Here is a 22,500-nt window from a genome sequence, read left to right as displayed (position 1 = left end):
GGTATATTACAACTACGGCGATATTCCCAGAGAATTTACCTTAAGGTACCAGAATTCTAACTCCTGGAGCGAGTATCCCTCGTGAAAGGGATATCGCGACATATCAGAGGACGTATTCTAGACACGTCACATGGCAATCTACAACCTGGACAGAGATTTCGTCTCGTAGGAGGTGATTGACGAGATACGAATTCGGGAAAGAAAAAGGGGAGCCGCTCCCAAGGCTTCCCTATCCCCCGATTCGTATGCGTGCCTGGCGCCAATCCTGGCGCCATCTGTATTCCTTGTAGCGTACACGAGGTGCTACAGATACTGTATGTAGGGAGGGGTCCTACAGCCCTTTCTTAGAAAGGCAAGGGCGGGTCCATCAGGACGACATGGCCATCTCACCCAAAAATAGATTTTTCGCTTCGCTCAAAATCCGTTTTTTGGGCTCAAGCCATGTCGTCCTGATGGAAGTGTACCAGAGCATTACTGTATCTGTGGATTCTCAGAACGTGCCGTACTCCCCGGAGGTAATTTTTTTTTTCCGGTCGACTAGACCTAGAGACCTAAGATGTTACCGTTATACATCTTTTCAACTAACTATAAACTATGTTAGAGCTTCCTGCCCCCTACAGGGAAGAGTCCTACTAGACTCTGGAAAAGTCTCGAAGAGTACATATAACTATGTATGAATACCAGGCAAGCTAATATAGTGGTCTCGCCCTATATTAAGTAAAGCATAGTTTGTAAAGGACCACTGCGTCAATATGAAATATCGACCAGTTTTCCGCACAATACTTGTATTGGACAAAGGTTTTATATCCGCATAGGAGGAAAACCAATGCAACATAGCTTGCATAAAGGAACAATTCTATTAGAATTATCCCAGATAGGGTACATAGAATGAATGCTCAATTATACCAATAAATTGACACAGGTGAAGGAGACGCAAGGTTCTCAAGAACCAGATTATTGACAGGCAATAAATAGACAGGTTAACCACAATTATATATATATATATATATAAGAAGAGGATAACCCAAAACTTTAAGCATAAGTATGATAGTAAACAGAGCTTGTTTGTCTGAAAGAAAAAACATTAGATGCCACTTTTAAGATACCGAGGTATCAAAGTCATAAAAGCCTGTATTACAAATCAATGACATTAGCGTTAGAAACGCTCGGCACACATGTCTGCACTTATGCTAGGTTCACCTTCGGAAATGGAACAGTCTGGATGGGCAACACAGTGCCCTCACTTAGTTTGTAGTACAGTATGTAACTACACACTCACCCTGGAATTAATCGTCCCAATTAAGACCACTGTTCCTCGCAGAGTTAAACAGTAGGGTTAACACCGCGACCCACTGCTACCACAGATCTCTTTTAGTTCCTCTACTTGCTTCGCATAGTGGCGAAAGAACACTCTGGAAGACTTCCAGCCAGTGTATGAACGGAGATGTTCAAAATCCATACAATTAAAGAAATTTAAGAATGAGGCAACTTTCCTCGGATCGTGACCTGCGGGTGTATTGTCAGGATCCGCTCTGCGAATAAAATATGTGATTTTCGCTCTGAGTTGATTCAGAGATAAATTTGAGCCTGATGTTTCTCCCCTGAATAGTTGACCACCCTTGAAGTTTGAAGTTCTATGAAGATAGACCTTTAGGCATTCTACTGGACATAGAGATGCATCTTCTTTCAGAGGGCAGATTCTCCAGGGACCCCACCTGTTGGTGGGTAACTCATTCTTGGCGAGAAACGTAGGATCCGGAAACAGGTTCAGTTCTTCCCCATCCAGGAACTGAACACGACCTGCCTCTCTCGAGAGGCTACAATCTCACTAACCCTGGCCCCGGACGCGAGTGCAAAATAGGAAAATAACTTTTTGTGTCAAATCCTTTAACGCACACTCTTCATTGCTCAACAGAGAAGCGAAATGAAGAACTTGTCTAAAGACCATGAAATGGGCTTTGGAGGTGCTGAAGGTCTGAGCCTAGCACAGGCTTTCGGGACTTTATTAAAGATCTCGTTACCTAGGTCGACCTGGAAGGCATATAGAATGGGTCTTGTCAAAGCAGACTTACACGCTGAAATCGTGTTCGCTGCCAACCCTTGACCATGGAGGTGGGGAAAAAAGATAAGCAGAAGTCTGTCAAGATCTCCTGCGGAATCTTCGCCTTGACAAAAGGCCACCCATTTTCTCCAAGATGACTCATATTGCCTTCTAGTAGATTTGCATTTATATTCCTCAAGGAAGTCTATACTGGCTTTCGAAATCCCGAAACGCTTTCTCACCGCTAGGGAGAGAAAATCATGAACTGCAGGGTCCGGGTTTTCTGTAATGAAGCGCAGACAGTTGACTTCTGGACTCGCTGGGTCAGAACTGGATCTGGTAGTGGTACAAACTTCAGCTACAGTTCCAATGCCAGGAGGAACCACACGCTGTTCGGCCACTTGTGGGCCACTATTGCCGCTACCCTTTGAAGAATCTCAGTTTGTTGAGGACCTTCAACAGAAGGTTGTGAGGAGGGAACAGATAAATCTTGGACCATCTGTTCCAGTCGAGGGACATCGCGTCCACTGCTTCCGCTAAAGGGTCCTCGTACGGGGCACGTACAGGGGCAACTTCTTGTTGTCTTTCATCGCAAAGAGGTCTATCTGCAGTTCTGGGACTGATTCAGAATGAAGGAGAATGATCCTGCGTCTAAGGACCATTCCGACTCTATCGGTGTGAACCTGGATAGAGCGTCCGCTGTCACATTGCGGACTCCTTGAAGGTGAACTGCCGACAGGTACCACTTCTTCTTTTCCGCCAATCGGAAGACGGCCAACATCACCTGGTTGAGAGGTGGTGACCTCGATCCTTGTCGATTCAAGTATCTTACAACTACCTCGCTGTCTATTACCACTTTATGTGGAACGAATGACGCGGGGAGACTTTCTTTAAGGTAAGGAGCACTGCCCTAGCTTCTAGAAAGTTTTATGAGAAAGGTCTTGAATAGCCTGGACCAAGTCCCCTGGACTTTTTTCCGATTAGAGTGACCTCCCCATCCCTCCTTTGAGGCGTCTGAGTGAATCGTCACCGACGGGGGAGGTGGCTGAAGAAGAACCTGACTTCTTTAGATGTCTGGCTTGGGACCAAGGCCTGAGAAGAGTACTTAGTCGAAGCGGCTGGTCTTCTCAGATCTCTTCACGCGTTTGATGCATAACTTCTCCAAACTCCGATTGCATCCTTTAGCTGTGCTCTTAGCACTGGGTCTGTCACCGAAGCAAACTGGAGAGAGCGCAGTACTCTCTCCTGCTCGTGTCTTGATATCCTTTCGGAATCTTGAAGTCTCTTGACAGAACCCGCTATCTCCTTCCTTTTCTTCGCCGGGGTGGAGAAACGGTGTGATAAAAGGTCCCAGTGGATCTTAGCCACTGGAACTTTTGAGATGGAGAAAGTCGAGACTTTTTCTGTTGATCTTGAAGCCTAGGTACTCTAGGAACTGGATCACTTGACTGGAAGCTTGCAAGCATTCTGTCTCGGATGCTGCCCACACCAACCAGTCGTCCAGGTAGGCTACTACCTGAATTCCCTTTAGGCGAAATTGTTTGAGAGCTACGCTCGCAAGCTTCGTAAAAATCCTTGGGGCTATGTTTAGCCCGAATGGCATGGCTCCGAAGGCGTATAGTCTTCGTTGTAGCCTGAACCCTAGGTAGGGGGAGAGTCGATGGCTAATTGGAATGTGCCAGTAGGCGTCTGACAAGTCTATAGAGACGGAATATGCCCTCTTGGGCAGTAAGGTCCTTATGTGTTGCAGTGTTAGCATTTTGAATTTGCAATTCACTATGAACTTGTTAAGTGGCGACAAGTCCAGAATGACTCTGAGCTTTTCCGAGTCTTTCTTGGGAACACAAAACAGCCTCCCTTAGAAATTGATGGGCTTCACCCTTTTTCTCCAACCGTTCTTGAACGTACTCCTCCATAACGGGGGTGGAGTGTTGGAAAAACCGAAGGTACGGGGGTGGAGTGCTGTACCAGCTCCCGCCCAGTCCATTCTTGAGTAGGCTGTGGGCCCAGGGATCGAAGGTCCACCGATCCCGAAATTTCAGAAGTCTCCCTCCTACCGGTATCACCTCACTTGGACTGCCGTCCTGAGGTCTTGCCTTCCTGACCACGACCACCCCTAAATCCCCTTCCCCTTGAGGGGCGTCTAGACGAGCCTCTGGCTGCTCCTCTAGGCTTTGCTCGAAAGGAAGTAGACTGCCCTTCGAACGCTGGGGTGAATGCCGTGGACTGTGTCGACACGGCCTGGGGTACCCACTGAAAGGTGGTCGGGGTTTGTGCCACGATCTGGGGCACTGGGGGCAATGGTAATTGCAGTTGCTGTTGCTGTCTAAGAGGCTTGGCTGGCCGAGACGGTAGCCTAGTCCTCATAGTCTTCCTCTTTGGTTGAGGACCCTCATCCGGGGAAGACTTTCTTTTGATAGCCAGGCCCCACTTCTGGAGAAGGTTTCTATTCTCCAAGGCGGCTTTATCAAAAACTTCTTTGACCAAGTCGGTAGGGAAAAAGGTCTTTTCCCCAAATGTTGGAGGAGATTAGTTTCTTTAGCTCGTGCCTCACCGTAGCCGAGGTAAACACGAACTCCCTACAAGCTCTCCTTGCCTTGACGAAGCCATAAAGGTCCTTCGTCACTGTGGCCAGATGAGGCTTGGCCACTACCATGAACATTTCATGGACCTTGGGGTCACTTGCCATCGTCTCGAGAGTAGTCTGAAGAGACATTGAGGCAGTCAGTCTTTCTTTTGTATCGAACTCACTTCGCAAAAGAAAGTCAGACAGCTTAGGGAGGTCCTTGCCGAACTGACGTCCGGCAATATCAGCCTCCAACTTTCCCACTGAGAACGTAAGATGGACGTCCTTCCAGTCTTTGTGGTCCATAGGCAGGGCCAGCGACAAGGGTTTACACTCCTCTAGGGAGGGGCAAGACTTGCCGGCCTCGATTGCTTTTAGTACAGCCAGAAACCCTTTCTGTAAAAGGGGGAAGGCTCTAGTAGGCGAGGACACAAGGGAAGGGAGCTTCCTATTCAATGCAGCTACCTTTGAGTTAGAGAAGCCCCTCTCTTTCATCGAGGATGAAAGTAGAGCTTGAGCCTTAGCATGGTCCATCACTATGACCTCCTTCGGCTCTGTCTCCTCCTTTGAAGCTGGTTCCTTCCTCAGCCGGACATAACAGTCCGGATATGATGCCTTGCTGGGCCAGAATTCCACCCTCCAGGGGAACTGAGCCCAGCTTATCCGAGATGACGATCTTTCCAGTCGTCATCGGCATGTGCTCAGCATACCTCCATGGGTTAGCATCTGAGCACAAGGGAAGGTCTTTCACATTGAGCTTTTTCTGGGGCCCATGTGATTCTGCAAGGCACTGCATTCGCAGTTCCATTGCAGCCGCCTTCTCCTGATTCTCCTTCTGCATTTGTTGGATCATTCCAACAATAGAAGAGAGGGCCTGTCCCAGCTCTACTGGGAGACCGGCCGATGTAGAGGGGCTTGAACTTCATCCTGGGCTTCTGCCAGGAGGTCTTCCTCCTGACACCCGTCCACATCAGATATCCTGTCATTTAGCTGGATGTCTTGCATCGCGACCGCGACTTCAGCATCCACCTGGATCTGAACTTAGGGGATCTCCTCTTGAGGCTGGGGAATCACTGCATCAGCTGATGCCTTAGGGAAAAGATACGCCCTCATCTTCTCACTTGGAAGATAAGGGCCAGAAGTGTTCTTTTGGAAGCCCCTTACCCAGGTACGAAGCTTCTTCCTAGCTATTTAAATGTCTCATTAATCAGGTTAGTGCACACAGTACATACCTGAGGGTCCCAATACCGGAGATCATCCTTGGAGACAGCGTATGCTGCGTGTCTCCTACAAAACTCATGTCCGCAGAGGTTCTTGCTGCTGACATTGCAGAAAGCACTTCCCCACTTCGGAGTGTCCTTCTGTAAAGAGAAGAAATTTCCATGAGTATCAAGTGAACTATGTATCACTGGATATGCATAGTATAGCATAACAATTCAGAAAGGAAAGACACACACTTGTGTTTCCCTCACAACCCATTGTTGCAGCCTTCCAGATAATAAAATAAAAAATGGTTTATCTCTTCTAGAGTAACCAATGCAAGGTTTCCAGAGGAAACAGGTGGAGCTCACACCTAAGCAATGATTTTAAAATCCTGGATAATAGACAGGGAAGAACTCAGCTTCCTATCTGAGGGCAACAGCAAAGGGATGTGCAAGAAAACACAATAGTGTTAGAAGATACAGTGCTGTACCAAAACCTTTACTATAGTTTTCTTCTTACAGTATATGCTATACAGAAGAATACTAGTACAGTATAGGGGGATGTGTGCCGGCCTGCCTTTGCCGGCCGGCACACACCACAACTAGCTTTAAAGTATACTACTTAACAGCTATAGGGCGGCAGCACTCTGGTTCAAATGCCTGTGCCGGTCGGCAGCAACTGCCGGTCGGCAGCAACTGCCGGTCGGCAGCAACTGCCGGCCGGTAACAGCCAGTGTTGGCCGGCAATGGCTGCCGGCCAGCAACTACACAAGGTAGTACCCAGCTGCCGGCCACACTCTTGGTGACCGGCAGACAAGGACTGACATAAGCCGGCCGGCAAAGGTACAAGACCGATGCCAGCCGGCAGCAAAAGAACCAGAGAACTACACCTGCCCGGCTGCCGGCCTCATAGGCCGGCAGCCGGGACAGGTACAGCACTAGAAGAAAATAGAATGGATGCCGGGACAAGAGTGTACACTACCTCCAAGCCCGGCAACCGAAAGAGTGCATATAAGGAAGGGGAGAAACTAATTCAGGCTTCCTTGACCAATGCCGTCCGGCTCTGCCGGCAGGCATGGATGAGGGACCAAGAGAGGTCCGGGCAGCACTCGAAAACATAAGACCCTTGCCGGCCAGCAGCTCTGCCGGCCGGCAATGGGCTGAGTCAATTCCACATCCCAACCTATACTAGGTCCAGAAGTAGAACGACGTACAGTACAGTAAGACCCCTGCCGGCCAGCTCTGCCGGCCGGCAAGGTACAGTACAGTAATGGCTAGGCCATTACGGAGATAGAGGGGGAAGGGACAAGAGGGTCCTGCCAACCTTGCTTTAGTGACAGATCACCCGCAGCCAAGAAACTTATCTTAGCCTAAGGGAGATCTAAGGGAAAAGGCCAGCAATACTTGCCAGCTTCCAGAGCACCAAAGCAAGGAAGGCGTTGCTACTCCCAAGGGAAGAACTTATCCTCCCCCGAGAACAGCAACAGGACTTAGTCTGGTCGATCACAAAAGAAGGAATCATAACTACAGAAACCTTCGGTAGTGACCTAAGGGAGCTAAGCTCCCTTTGTATGTGTTAGGTCAGCGAGGGGGACTCTGCCCCAAGCCAGACAACACAGACTCAGACTAAAAACTCTGTTGTTCTGTCCCTCTTGAACCATAACTACAGGAACAGGAAGGTACAGTAACACCCTAGTATAGTTTTATCGAAAATAAATTCGGAAAAAACCACTTGGGGATAAGCCCAAGGCTTAAACAGAGGGAAAGGGATTGCATACCTTCTCCGAAGAAAAGAAAGCAACCGGGGAGTATGATAAAGTATACTAAGGCTCCATAAGCAATTAGCCTAGGCACCAAGAGAATCGATTACCTAATTCACCGAAACTCAAACGTATACAATCTTGGAAATATTCCACACAGTCTAAAATGTATAAAATATAGCCTAAAGCTTCAATAAAATTTTAATTACACTCGGAAAAACCAAAATCATGCATGAAGTACTAGGACCAAACGACTAGGCTACATGGCCTAGCGTAGGCCAGAATGGCGAATACTTCGCCAAATAATACTAAGCACGAAAGGAAATCCTATGTAATGCTAAATAGCTAAAATTTATTAAAGCAAAACAACCAGGAATGTCGCTCTGACTAACTAATTTATACCTAGCGAGCGACAGTGTCCAGGACACCTCTGGTAGGCTACGGCTCTTGTATCAAAGATTAATCCTATTAATCACTCAAAATTTTACCAAGAGCCTACATTTATACATAACAGACACTATACTCAACTTATCAGAGGCCGACGAAGACGAAGAAGCCATGAAAAGTCGAATAAATCCAAGATTTGCGAGAAAAACAGGAAAAAACACCGAGTTGTTAAGCTACGCAAAAAGGAATACAGATGGCGCCAGGATTGGCGCCAGGCACGCATACGAATCGGGGGATAGGGAAGCCTTGGGAGCGGCTCCCCTTTTTCTTTCCCGAATTCGTATCTCGTCAATCACCTCCTACGAGACGAAATCTCTGTCCAGGTTGTAGATTGCCATGTGACGTGTCTAGAATACGTCCTCTGATATGTCGCGATATCCCTTTCACGAGGGATACTCGCTCCAGGAGTTAGAATTCTGGTACCTTAAGGTAAATTCTCTGGGAATATCGCCGTAGTTGTAATATACCCTAGGAAGCTACCCTATAGGAACTTCCATCAGGACGACATGGCTTGAGCCCAAAAATATATATATATATTCATATATATATATATGTATATATATGGATATTTACAAGATAGCCTATATATATATATATATATATATATATATATATATATATTATATATATATATATATATATATATATACATATATATATATATATATATATATATATATATATATATATATATATATATATACACATACTTATACTGTAAAATATGGGCACATATCTATACTGTATATATAATGGATATATATAAATATAGCCTATATATACATACATACATACATACATACACATACACACGCACACACACACACACACACACACATATATATATATATATATATATATATATATATATATATATATATATATATATATAAGTATACATATTAAGAGAATGTATTTCTAACCCATACGAGTACAGGATTCACTGATAACATGTATGTACAAAACAATAAACGTTCATAATTCCATATTCTAAAAATAACTTTCCTTCATTAATGCAAACAAAATCAAGCCAGTTGACAATTATTTGCATTAAACACTGTATCAAAAAAAAATTCGCAATTATTTTTTGATTAAAACTCTTGTTAATGAGTCATAAATTGGGAAGATTTTAAACATTTTTATTACCAGTAAATGTAATTTTGGTTACTGATTTACCAAGAGGGGGTGAAGTAGTTCATTAATTTTAGTGAAAAAAACAAATTATATAAAACATGACTTATTATATTCTAACGTAAAATGAAAACAATACATGATTATTTGAATGTCATGTACAACTAACACTGTTGTTACCACATCGCTGTATCCCTCTATATTATTATTGTTTTTTTTAATATCTATAACCTAAGTATCCCAAAACAATCTTCTAACAGATGATTTTATCAAAATATAAAAAAAAAAAATCTTCACCCTAGACAATTCTCTTACAAATAATTTTATCAAAATTAAGAAAAAAAAAATCTATCCACATTTTTAAGTATGTATCACAACAGTATACAATATACATACGTGTAAATGAATTACCAATAACCACAGGTAGGCTAATTTGATTCCTAAATTCTCGTTTGTTTGTTTACTGCAGGGCAGAATGTTCTGAACGACTATCCAAGCCTCCAAATGCCCGAGGTCTGACTCCTTATGGTAAGGTAAGAGAATTCCTATTTCTGAGTATGTGTCACTATATGGACATGAGTCATGAGTCTTGGTATGACAATGAAACCATCTCCAATAGATTTACTAGACTTGAGAACAAAGCCCCCTGAAGGATATTGGGAGTTAAATGGCAGGACAGGATTAGAAATGAAACTATAAGAGAGCTTACTTAAGGTCGTGATGAGGGGTAGATGGAGATGGAGATGGCTTGGAGCACTCCCCAAGAGAGATTACTTCACCAAACGTTCAGCTGGGCTTCACAAGGCACTAGAGAAGTTGGAAAACCCAGGCCTATATGACTGAGGACTATTAAGCGATGATGAATAGAGATGTATTGAATTAAAAGCTCAAGATAGAGACGACTGGCAAAATCTAACCGAGGCTCTTTGCGTCAAAAGGCGTAGGAGATGATGATGATGATGATGATGTTACTTAACCCCTTCTTGAGTGGAGTTGTAATACCATGGTGAGAAGGGGTACCCTGAGAGGTACACTTGGAAACCACGATTCCCCACAAATTGCCAAACAAGCGGGTTGTAGTTAGGGAAGGAGGAATAGGATATGTTGAGTCTGTGTGTGTTTGCACATTTATCTTATTATTTAAACATTTTTGACAGGTTGCGTACACTAGTACATCATAATACATAACCCCGTTATATCATACACTGATTCACAACGACCCCCATATTCGTATCCTTCAGGAGATGATCTTGGAGATGAATCGCCTAGGGATGATGATAGACGTGTCCCACTCATCCGCGAGGACAGCCAGGGATGTCCTGAAGACATCCAAGGCTCCGATTATTTTCTCTCATTCGGCGGCCCGCTCCATATGCCATATTGAGAGGAATGTTCCGGATGACATACTCAGCTCGCTCGTAAGTTATTAATGAGACATTGTTTGCAATGATGTTATTCTTTCTTGGAGGGGAAGAAAGTATTGTAAATATTGTTATTTCATTATTAGTGTTATGATTACTGTTTTGTTACAGAATTTTTGTTTTGTTTTTCTGTGAGGTATACTTTATGACAAAAGTAAGATGTTTTGGTAATGAAATAGAGATTATTTCACTTAAGATCAAATCAATGCTATTCAGTAGAAAGTTATGTGGTTTATAAAAAAAGGCACACCCTGTTCTTAAATACACACACACATACATACATACACACATACACATACACACATATATATATATATATATATATATATATATATATATATATATATATATATATATATATATATATATATATATTCATATATAACTATATATATATATATATATATATATATATATATATATATATATATATATACATATATATAAATACAGATATACAGTATATACAGTAGGCTATGTATACACACGTGTATGCATCAAACGGGATAATATGCTATTTATTACTGCATTAAGGCATTCCCTCAACACAGCCTATACATTCTCAAGTACCTCGTGCATCTATCTCCACAGGCAGCGAACGAAGGGATCGTCATGGTGAGTTTCTATAACGACTTCCTGACGTGTGGAGAATCAGCTACGATACAAGACGTCATTTGTAAGTTGATATTTGCCTTATTTTGCCATTACGCTGCTTGCTTTGCTTGCTTAGTGATTGCTTAAATTCTTGTACTAGATAATTAGAAGTGATATTATTTCAAACGGATTCCCCTTTATGATAAAGATGCAGAATCCGGATATATATATATATATATATATATATATATATATATATATATATATATATATATATATATACATGTATATATACTGTATATATATATATATATATATATATATATATATACATATATATATATATAGTACCGCACCTGTTTCATACGCGCCCTTACACTATGATGGTATTTTCTCTTTTGTTGTATATTATCAACAGAACCTGTTTAAGCCTGTCGTTTCATGAACTGTTGTGTTTGATTTGTTGTGACGGCTCACTCTCACTATATATATATATATATATATATATATATATATATATACACATATATATACATATATAATATATATATATATATATATAGATACAGTATATATATATATATATATATATATGTATATATATGTGTGTGTGTGTGTGTGTCACGCTCATGGGAAAGAAGAGTAGCCATACCCTGATAAGAGAGGGTACCACGAGAGGTATATGAGGAAACCACACTCTCCAACAAATTGGGAACCAGGGGCTTGTAGTTAAGAGAGGGGGATAGGGGTAGGAAGGGTTGAATATGTGTGTATGCGTGTGTGTGTGCATGTCTATTTAAATATTCACACGTCATTTTAAACATCTCGGTCACTCTAGTTATTGATTTTTCATATAATTTGTTCTAACCATACCGGCAAATTCTCTTCCCTCATCAAATAAATGGAAAAAAGTTTTTCAAAATTATTTTGAAATATTTAACACTCTTCTGAAAGCCTTTAGCGTATGAAATCATATTTAAAAATATAATTACTTGAGTAGTGACTATTCCCAAGCAGTTACTCTCTTTATAAGAAAAAAAAAACAGTGCTAGAACGCCACAGATTTCCTTCATCAAATATATGTATTAAAGTTATTTACGATTATTCTAAAATATTTAACACTTTTCTGAAAGATTTTAGCGTATGAAATAATATTTAAAAAACCAATTACTTACGCAATAATTATTCCCAGACATCAACTCTCTTTATCAGAGATAAAAACAGTGCTAGAACGCCACAGAATTCCATCATTAACTGTATGCATTAAAGTTACACAAGATTATTCTAAAACATTTAACAATTTTCTTAGAGCCTTTAGCGTATGAGATATTTTCTAAAAAATCGAATTACTAAAGCAATAACTACATTATTCCCAGGCATCAAATCTCTTTATCAAAAACAAAAAAAAAGAAGAAGAAAAAAAAAAACGAATCAGTGCTGCAACTGCCAAAAAAAAAAAAAAGATAAGAAGAATGTCTGCACTACCACAGAATATGGCGCCAAGAATTATGTAACTTGTCTGTCAAGTTATTCGATTAAGCTGTCATTGGCTATACAGTGATAACGTTGTCCCACATAAAGGCTGTAAATTCTCGAAAGGATCAGTGAACATCCTAAGAACGGGGAAACGGGTATTTAAGCTTTATTATGTATATATATATATATATATATATATATATATATATATATATATATATATATATATATATATATTGAGTATTTTTATATATTTACTTGTTTGTCGGATACGTTTATGTTGCCTGAGCCATTCCTACCTAAATTCCAAAAAGGAAATATTCATGTTTATGGAATTAGATATATTTCCAAATGAATGTATCTATCTATCTATCTATCTACACACACATACACACACACACATATATATATATATACATATAAATATATATATATATATATATATATATATATATATATATATATATATATTAATATATGTATATATAAATATATATATATATAAATATCTATAAATACACATATATACAAATACTATACAAATGCACATATATCATATATCTGAATACATACATACATATGTATATATATATATATATATATGAATATTTATAAATACACATATATACAAATACTATACAAATGCATATATATATATATATATATATATATATATATATATATATTATATATATATATATATATATATATATATATATATATATATATATATATGAATATATATAAATACAAATATATACAATTACTATACAAATATACATATATCATATATATGAATACATATATACAGTATATATATATATATATATATATATATATGTATATATATAAATAAATAAATAAATATATATATATATATATATATATATATATGTATATATATATATATTATCATTACTTACTAAAAGTTCAATCAAATAATGTCAACAAACCTGTGACGCAATGAACAATTTTATTGCACTTTTATGACTATAATCCCCTTTCATTCCCCAATATGGTCCATGAAATTATTAAATTCTACCTCATAAATCTAACTCCATTAATATCAAATTCACCAACCGGAAATAAGGAGTATGGCTAGAGCAGCATAGAAAAAGTATTTCTTATTTCTTATACTATGTATTGATACAAAGCGAACAAAGGAATTAAAGGTTTAAAGGACGCTCATGAATGGCAGAGGCAAGGGATAGCGACATTGCCTTATCAAGCAAGACAATGCCCTAGAGACTGACCATATATCATATGAACAGCGCCAAAGCCCCCTCTCCACCTAAGCTAGGACCAAGGAGGGCCAGGCAATGGCTGCTGATGACTCAGCAGATAGACCTATAGGCTCCCCTAAACCCATCATCATTACCTCAGAAGGATGGTGTGGTTACAGCTACCAAAGAAACTAACGAGTTTGAGCGGGACTCGAACCCCAGTCTGGCGTTTACCAGTCAGGGACGTAACCACATCGGCCACTACAACCCTAAATAAAGAGAATATTATAGGGAACATGAATCACCAATATTCAGCACTTTGCATGTATTTTTTTTATTCTGCCTTTGAGCGGTATAATAACAATTTTATCTGTCCAACCCTCGCCATAAAAAAGTCATTTTTCAACATATAAACAAAATCGCTGTTTTTATTCGCCACTCTGTTTTCAATTTGATCTTTCATTCCAATGTATCATTATTTCCTTTATGAATAACGGTAGAGAAATTGTTTTGGAATTCCATTAGGACTGTTTATTTGAGGTAAATTGCATTGGTTGTTGTTGTTGTTGTTGCTGCTGTTGTTGTTGTTGCTGCTGTTGTTGTTGTTGTTTTTGCTGTTGCATTTGATAAAGAGCGTTGGAATTTTTGGTAATGTTCTTCTCTGAATGATCTCTTTATAAAAACTATATATAAAAATTATCTTAATTTATATAGATACACACACAAATATAAATATATATATATATATATATATATATATATATATATATATATATACAGTATATATATATATATATATATATACATATATATATATATATATATACAGAGAGAGAGAGAGAGAGAGAGAGAGAGAGATATATATATATATATATATATATATATATATATATATACAGAGAGAGAGAGAGAGAGAGAGAGAGAGAGAGAGAGAGAGAGAGAGAGAGAGAGATAAATATATATATATATATATATATATATATATATATATATACATACATATACATATATATATATATATATATATATATATATATATATATATATATATATATATCTATATATATGCATATATATATTATATATATGTATATGCATATATATTTGTATATATATATATATATATATATATATATATATATATATATACAGTATATATATAATATATATATATATACAGTACATATATATATATATATATATATATATATATATATATATATATATATATAATATATATATATACTATATACATATATATATACATGCATGCTCATGATCTGAATTGAAATATTCTAATCTATCAACTGACAACAATGGCAAGATAATAATAGTAATAATTGTTTGCCAGAGGTAACTAGGGGTAATCGTATATGACTTCCTGGAAAACAATCCTCATATTCGAGCAATATCTGATACAACGTTTTTTGAAAGTGACATAATTCTGAGCAGCAAGATTTGACAAATTTAATCTAATAATCCTGTAATAAAGGTGTTATTTATTTACCCATTTGTCTAACTGATTTTTATTTTTTCAGCTCATATCAACCATGTTCGATCCATGGCAGGGGTAGATTATGTCGGCATTGGTGCTGGATACGACGGAGTTAACAGGTAATCCACCTTCTACAGCTACTGGTATATATATATATATATATATATATATATATATATATATATATATATATATATACATATATATATATATATATATATGTATTTATATACATATATATTTATTTGTTTATTAATATATATAAATATATATATACTGTATATATATAAATTTATATATTTATAGATATAAATATACATATATATATGTACATATATATATATATATTCACATGTTTATATGTTTATATATATATATATATATATATATATATATATATATATATATATATATATATATATTCACATGTTTATATGTTTATATATATATATATATATATATATATATATATATATATATAAACATATATATACATACATACATATATATAGCATGCTTGTTATTCTTTGTGTGAAAATAGAAATAAAAAAGCCAACATATACCTACATAACTGCATATTTATTTGTGTGAGTGTAACAGTAAAGTAAAACTTTGTCCGTGGCGCAAGCTACATGTCCCGAATGATAACTCATGATGAATTCGATAGAAAAAATATAGTGCTTGTATGGTTTATTATATAGAAGCAACATTTATAAGAACCATCAAACGTTGTTTATAATGAAAGTGAAATATATAAATGAGGAATCGCTTGGTATAGTGAATTTACGACAGGTATGTAATAAGTTTAGTCATTTTCTGGTGTAATGATATTACAAACCACGCGAAGGATATTGCAATTAGGTGTTATGCAGTGGGATAAGAAAATAAAACATGAATGGAGTATAGGATAACATATTCTAAAGTGAATCAGTACTGATTATGGAAAGTAAGGAAAAGCTATGGAACTTGTGAAAAAGTTTGAAGGTGCTTGAAAAAGGAAAACGTTGAGAGTAATTGTTAGCAAGAACAAGATTTGAATTAAATGAAAGCTTGAACAATTAAAAAAAAAATGTACGTTTTAATTTTTTAGGGCAAGAATAAAGTTTTAAGTGTAAGTTTGAAGGTACTTGAAAAGGGAAAACGAGAGTAATTGTAATCAAGAGCAAGACTTTAAGTAAATAAAAGCTAGGTAAGAGGAAAAAAGGGTACTTTTTAATATCTTAAGGCAAGAATAAAGTTTTAAGTGCAAATAAAAACCAAAAATTAATTCAAAAAAATTTTTTTTTACTTTTTATAGCAAGAGTAAGGTTTTAAGTGTAAATGAAAACCAGAAAGATAATACATATATTTCTTTATTTAAGAAGAGCGAAAGTAGTTTATACATATAGGAATCTGAGTATAGATAAAATTCGGGAAAAATTTGCGGAAAAAATTGGTGCGTCAAGGAAAGTTGCAGACTCAGGAAGACTTGAAGTGTCTATGAAATCCCCAGTATGAATTCTCGGAAGCATTGTTAAACCAACTTTCCATTATAAAAGCGAAGTTTTAGATGTAAAATGAAAATGAAATCAATTAAACTGAAAAGTTGAGCATAATGGCGTGCATAGTTTATGAGACGCAAACTTTATTGAAGGAATAAAAGGTGTGGAGGCAGGTAGAAGAGTTTAAAGGAAGGCACAGAGGTTTTTTGATATGGTATAGTTAGGAAACTCAAGATATATAGAAAGAAATTATTTTGAAAAGGATGGAGCGTAATGTTTGGAAAGCGCAAGAATACATGCAAGATGTATTTTAATAAAAAAAAAAATTATTATTATTATTGATATTATTATTTTTATAATAATAATAATAATAATAATAATAATAATAATAATAATAATAATAATAATAATAATAATTATTATTATTATTATTATTATTATTATTATTATTATTATTATTATTATTATTATTATTATTACTTGCTAAGCAGCAACCCTAGCTGGAAAAGAAGGATGCTATAAGCCCAGGGGCCCCAACAGGGAAAATAGCCCAGTGAGGAAAGGAAACAAGGAAAAATTAAATATTTTACGAACAGTAACAACATTAAAATAAATATCTCTTATATAAACTATAAAAACCTTAACAAAACAAGAAGAAAAGAAATTAGATTGATTAGTGTGGCCGAGTGTACCCTCAAGCAAGAGAACTCTAACCCAAAACAGTGGAAGACCATGGTACAGAGGAGATGACACAACCCAAAACTAGAGAACAATGGTTTGATGCATTGCAGATAAAAAGTCTGTATAAGTGAATGATGCAGCTGATGTTGCAAAAGTTTTCTGCTCATTAGGGCCAGCCAAGATTTTGCATATAAGCGTGGATTTAACAATGACTATAATCGCATATCTTATTCTGAAGTCACCCCCAATTAATGCAAACATTTTATATTGCAATATTCATTCTTTAGTCTTGCATTAATGCAATGGTTTAAAGCAATTGTAATAAAACTTTAGTAATTAGCATACCCGAAATCTAAGAAACAATCATTCCTCTCTCTCTCTCTCTCTCTCTCTCTCTCTCTCTCTCTCTCTCTCTCTCTCTCTCTCTCTCTCTCTCTCTCTCCCCTTTGAAGATATCTTTTTAATCCAATATCCTTTTGCAGGACACCAGACGGCTTACAGGACGTCTCCAAATATCCTGAATTATTCGCGACGCTCTTGGAAGACCCGTCATGGTCTTTGCAAGATCTCAAAAAGTTAGCGGGTCTAAATTTCCTACGAGTCTTCAAAAGGGCCGAGCAGGTGAGGAATGAGAAGAATGCTGATTGAATTGCTTTTTGGAGTCCATGCCAAATGCATGTCAGTCTCAGGTTCTTATTGTTATTATTATTGTTATTAACATTATCGTTAGTAATATTATCTTTACTATTGAAATTCTTGATTGAATAACTGTTTTCAGAGGACACAGGAAAAAATATTTAATAGAAGAGTAATAAAAAATGTCAGGTATGTACGTATATATATATATATATATATATATATATATATATATATATATACTCGTATATATACATACATATATAGATGTGTATATATGCATATATATATATATATATATATATATATATATATATATATATATATGTATGTATATATATACATATATATATACATATATATATATATATGTATACATATATATATATATACTGCATATATCTATATATATCTATACATATGCATATATATATATATATATATATATATGTATATAGATATATATATATATATATATATATATATATATATATTCAGTATATATTTATGTATATAATTAAAGACAATTCAGCAACATGTCATGCTTATTTCGGTATATAAAATTTGCATAAATATTTGCTAATTCTTGATACCGAGAGACAATGTATAAGTTTAAATATTTTGTATAATAAAATGCTGTGTAAATTCCATTAATATTTATTAATTTTTGATACCGAGAGACAATGTATAGGTTTAAATTATTTTGTATAATAAAAGGCTATTTAAATACCATACATAGAACGGAAATTGCTAAAAAGAGATGAATAAACCTCAGGCCAAAGTATACGTTCTCTCGTCTCTGTGAGTTGTTTAATATGACTGGGGTTCGAGTCCCGCTCAAGTTCGATAGTTTCTCCTTTTGTCTGCAACCTCACCATCCTTGCGAGCTAAGGATGGGGGTTTTGGGGAGCCTATGGGTCTACCTGCTGAGCCTTCAGCAGCCATTGCCAGGCCCTCCTTGGTTCTAGCTTGGATGGAGAGGAAGCTTGGTCGCTGATCAAATGTATATTTGGTCAGTCTCTATGCCACTGTCTTACCTGTAGAACTTTGTCCTTGTCCCTGGCCTCTGCCAATGACAAGCAACCTTTAATACCTTTAGACCCTTCAGTAGGTATCCTGTAAATCTTTGAAATTCAAATATTTATGCTGTATAAATCTTTACAGTCAATTTGAGTTGTATATGAGATGTAATTATCTTATAAATGATTCATATAAACCTTTAAACTATGTGAGCTTTTCAGTTTACTAGAAAGGTTTGTTTTATTTAATTGATATTCTATCTATTGACAAAAATGTATATATTACTATTATTATCATTATTATTACTAGCTAAGCTACAACTCTAGTTAGAAAAGAGGGATGCTATAAGCCCAAGGGTTCCAACAGGGAAAAATAGCCCAGTGAGGAAAGGTTATAAGGAAATAAATAAACAATTTTATTATTATTATTATTATTATTATTATTATTATTATTATGTTATAAAAATAATAATAATAATAATAATAATAATAATAACTTTCATATCAATAATAATAATAATAATAATAATAATAATAATAATAATAATAACAACAATATATCACTAGCTAAGCTACAACCCCAATTTGGAAAGGCAAGATGCTATACGCCCAAGGGCTCCAATAAGGAATAAAGCAATGCACAATGAAAATATAGTATATAATTGATATAATTCATCTCTCTATTCCTTTGCCTAACGCTTCCCTCATCTTCCCCCAACCAGGTCCGAGACGAACTGGCATCGGCCAAGCCCTCCGAGGAGATCATCCCAATACACGACATAGACGCCCGGTGGCCGTGTCGCTATAAATTCGCCAGCCTGGACGACCTCCATTCCTGACCTACAAATGTATAAGACTTGTCAACGAAATAGTTTATAGCGATCGCTTTCCGTAATGGTTCTCTTTTTTTTTTTAAATACAATCTTCTTTTTTCACTGGTGAGGTTCGTTTTCGAAATAAATAAATAAATACATTGGTATTTAAATGAAAAGGCGTGTTGAAAATACAGTAATGTTTTTTATACGATGTCAACATTACAACTGTAATGGGTATTAATTACGGTTAATGAATGGTTCCATATAAACACGTCAAATGATAAGAGTTAACTCGTGATTTTTTTGTCATTATTTATTGAATTAGACTTTACAGAGGTTTCTCAGGATAGTGAGTGGTGCTGATATTGTTGTATTTTTAAACTTGAAAGTGAAAATAGTGAAAATTTGTACAGTGTAAGAAAATATAGATATGTAGATATGAATGATGTTCTATCAACACACTGAATATAACAAACGTTTCATGAATTTAATTGGAATATAAATCTTGATTAAAACATACGTTTCAAGAATTTAATTGGAATATAGATCTTGAGTAAAATAAACGGTTCATGAATTTAATTGGAATATAGATCTTGAATAAAACAAACGTTTCATGAATTTAATTGGAATATAAATCTTGATTAACATAAAGGTTTCATGAATTAATTGTAATACAGCATAAATCTTGATTAAAATCAACGTTTCATGAATTTAATTGGAATATAGATCTTGAATAAAAGAAACATTTCATGGATTATTGGAATATATCTCTTGAATAAAAGCAAACGTTTCATAAATTTAATTGGAATATAAATCTTCATTAAAATACAAGTTTCGTGAATTTAATTGGAATATAGATCTTGAATAAAACAAACATTTCATGAATTTAATTGGAATATAGACCTTAAATACAACAAACATTTCATGAATTTAATTGGAATATAGAACTTCATTAAAACAAACGTTTCAGGAATTTAATTGGAATATAGATCTCACAGCTTTGATCATTCATTGAAATTCACAATAAACAACAGAGTAAGTTCCAGTGTTGATTACAAGTTTATTGCTCGATGAAGATAAAAGATAAATATATTTAATATTGCCATAACTAATATAATTAGTTCCTGGATGATACTTTGATAAGCGTACTTAATAATCTTTTTTTCAATATTTTGTATTTCTACTTTCGGCAGAAAAAAAAAATATTATTTCTTTTGATATCACATTCGAAGGATTTATAAGACTTTATTACTCTATAAAAAACAGATGATTATATCCACTTGTATTTTGAAAAAATCTTGAAAACAAGTTTTACTTTCAGATACACATCTTATGAATAAATTATTTTCGAGATGATAATATTTATTGTGAGAAAAAAAAATCCAGATACTTACGAAACAATGATAAATTTTTGCACATTAAGACGTGTTTTTCATATTGAAATAAGCCATAGATATTAATACATTAATGTCTAGATTCTCTTATCAACCTCAGGATCAGCTCCCCAAGGCGGAACCACTCAAAGATAATAGCTTCTGAGTGGCTAAATGGTATCGTCAATGTAATAAAAGTTTCTTGGACCAGGGTTCGAATCCGGGCCGGTCAGAAGCTATTGTCTTTGAGTGGTTCCGCCTTGGGGCTCTGATCCCGAGGTCGATAAGGGAATCCAGACATTATTGTATTGATATATATGAATTACGAAACAATATTTAGATTATCTGCCCAAGAATGGATAGAATATTGAATTATCTCTGATGTTTTATAGATGAAAATTCATGTTAATATATTTTGATGTTATCCATTCCCGTGAATAGTGAATAGCACCTATCAATATTTCATACAAACTCTTGTACATATTAAGTGAGTTGTCAAATTTGAAATTCTAATAAATATATTACATCTTCCATTTACCATATCTTTCAATCAATGGTCATTTACTGCATAATATTCTTTCTACTTTATAGATATTCATCTCTTGACTAAAAAAAAATTCCCTAAAATTTATTCTGTTTTCTTTATTCACTGAGCTTAACTATGTATGTAAACATCCACATTGTAAACACGCTTGAAAAGTTTTGCTTTTAATTGTTTGTCACAGAATCATACACAATGAATAGAAATCACAGTTGAATTAGTTGAGTTAGAAGACGTGTGTAACATTACACTTCATGTTAGGTCAAGTTGTTTTATTGTGTCTAAGTTTTGGAGAGACTGACTGACAGTTGCCACAAATGTTCATCGATTTCCGAATGGTTTTGATGTTATGATTTTCATTTTGTGCAGAATAGCAGCTACATTAACAGTAGAAGTAGAAACAGAGTAAGCAGCATCAACAGTAGTAGCAGTAATAACAGTAGTAGTAGCCGTAGTTGTATTACTATCAGTATAATTCTAAAAAAGGACTTAATTATTTTCTTTAACTATATTTGTAATTAAACAGTGCACGCATTAAATAAATTATTAATTCATGCATAGAAATACATAGCTAAATGCACAATATTTTCAATTATGA

At 35.7% G+C, this 22,500-nt stretch overlaps 1 protein-coding gene across 1 annotated transcript in view; it reads left to right on the top strand.

Annotated features, from left to right (window-relative positions):
- The window catches only part of LOC137656967 (dipeptidase 1-like), a 55,641-nt gene that overhangs the window by 32,746 nt on the left and 395 nt on the right, over nt 1-22,500 (top strand). The window contains exons 5-10 of the mRNA XM_068391319.1: nt 9,617-9,680; nt 10,389-10,565; nt 11,160-11,244; nt 15,400-15,475; nt 18,001-18,139; nt 19,896-22,500. The exon at nt 19,896-22,500 is cut by the window's right edge and continues 395 nt beyond it. Of these exons, the coding sequence (XP_068247420.1) occupies nt 9,617-9,680; nt 10,389-10,565; nt 11,160-11,244; nt 15,400-15,475; nt 18,001-18,139; nt 19,896-20,012 (658 nt within the window). The 3' untranslated portion in view covers nt 20,013-22,500. The remainder of the gene's footprint in view (nt 1-9,616; nt 9,681-10,388; nt 10,566-11,159; nt 11,245-15,399; nt 15,476-18,000; nt 18,140-19,895) is intronic.

The sequence above is a fragment of the Palaemon carinicauda genome, chromosome 18 (assembly GCF_036898095.1).
Source record: "Palaemon carinicauda isolate YSFRI2023 chromosome 18, ASM3689809v2, whole genome shotgun sequence".
Lineage (NCBI taxonomy): Eukaryota > Metazoa > Arthropoda > Malacostraca > Decapoda > Palaemonidae > Palaemon > Palaemon carinicauda.
Note: the sequence above shows the minus strand (reverse complement) of the source record. Positions and strands in the feature narration are given on the sequence as shown.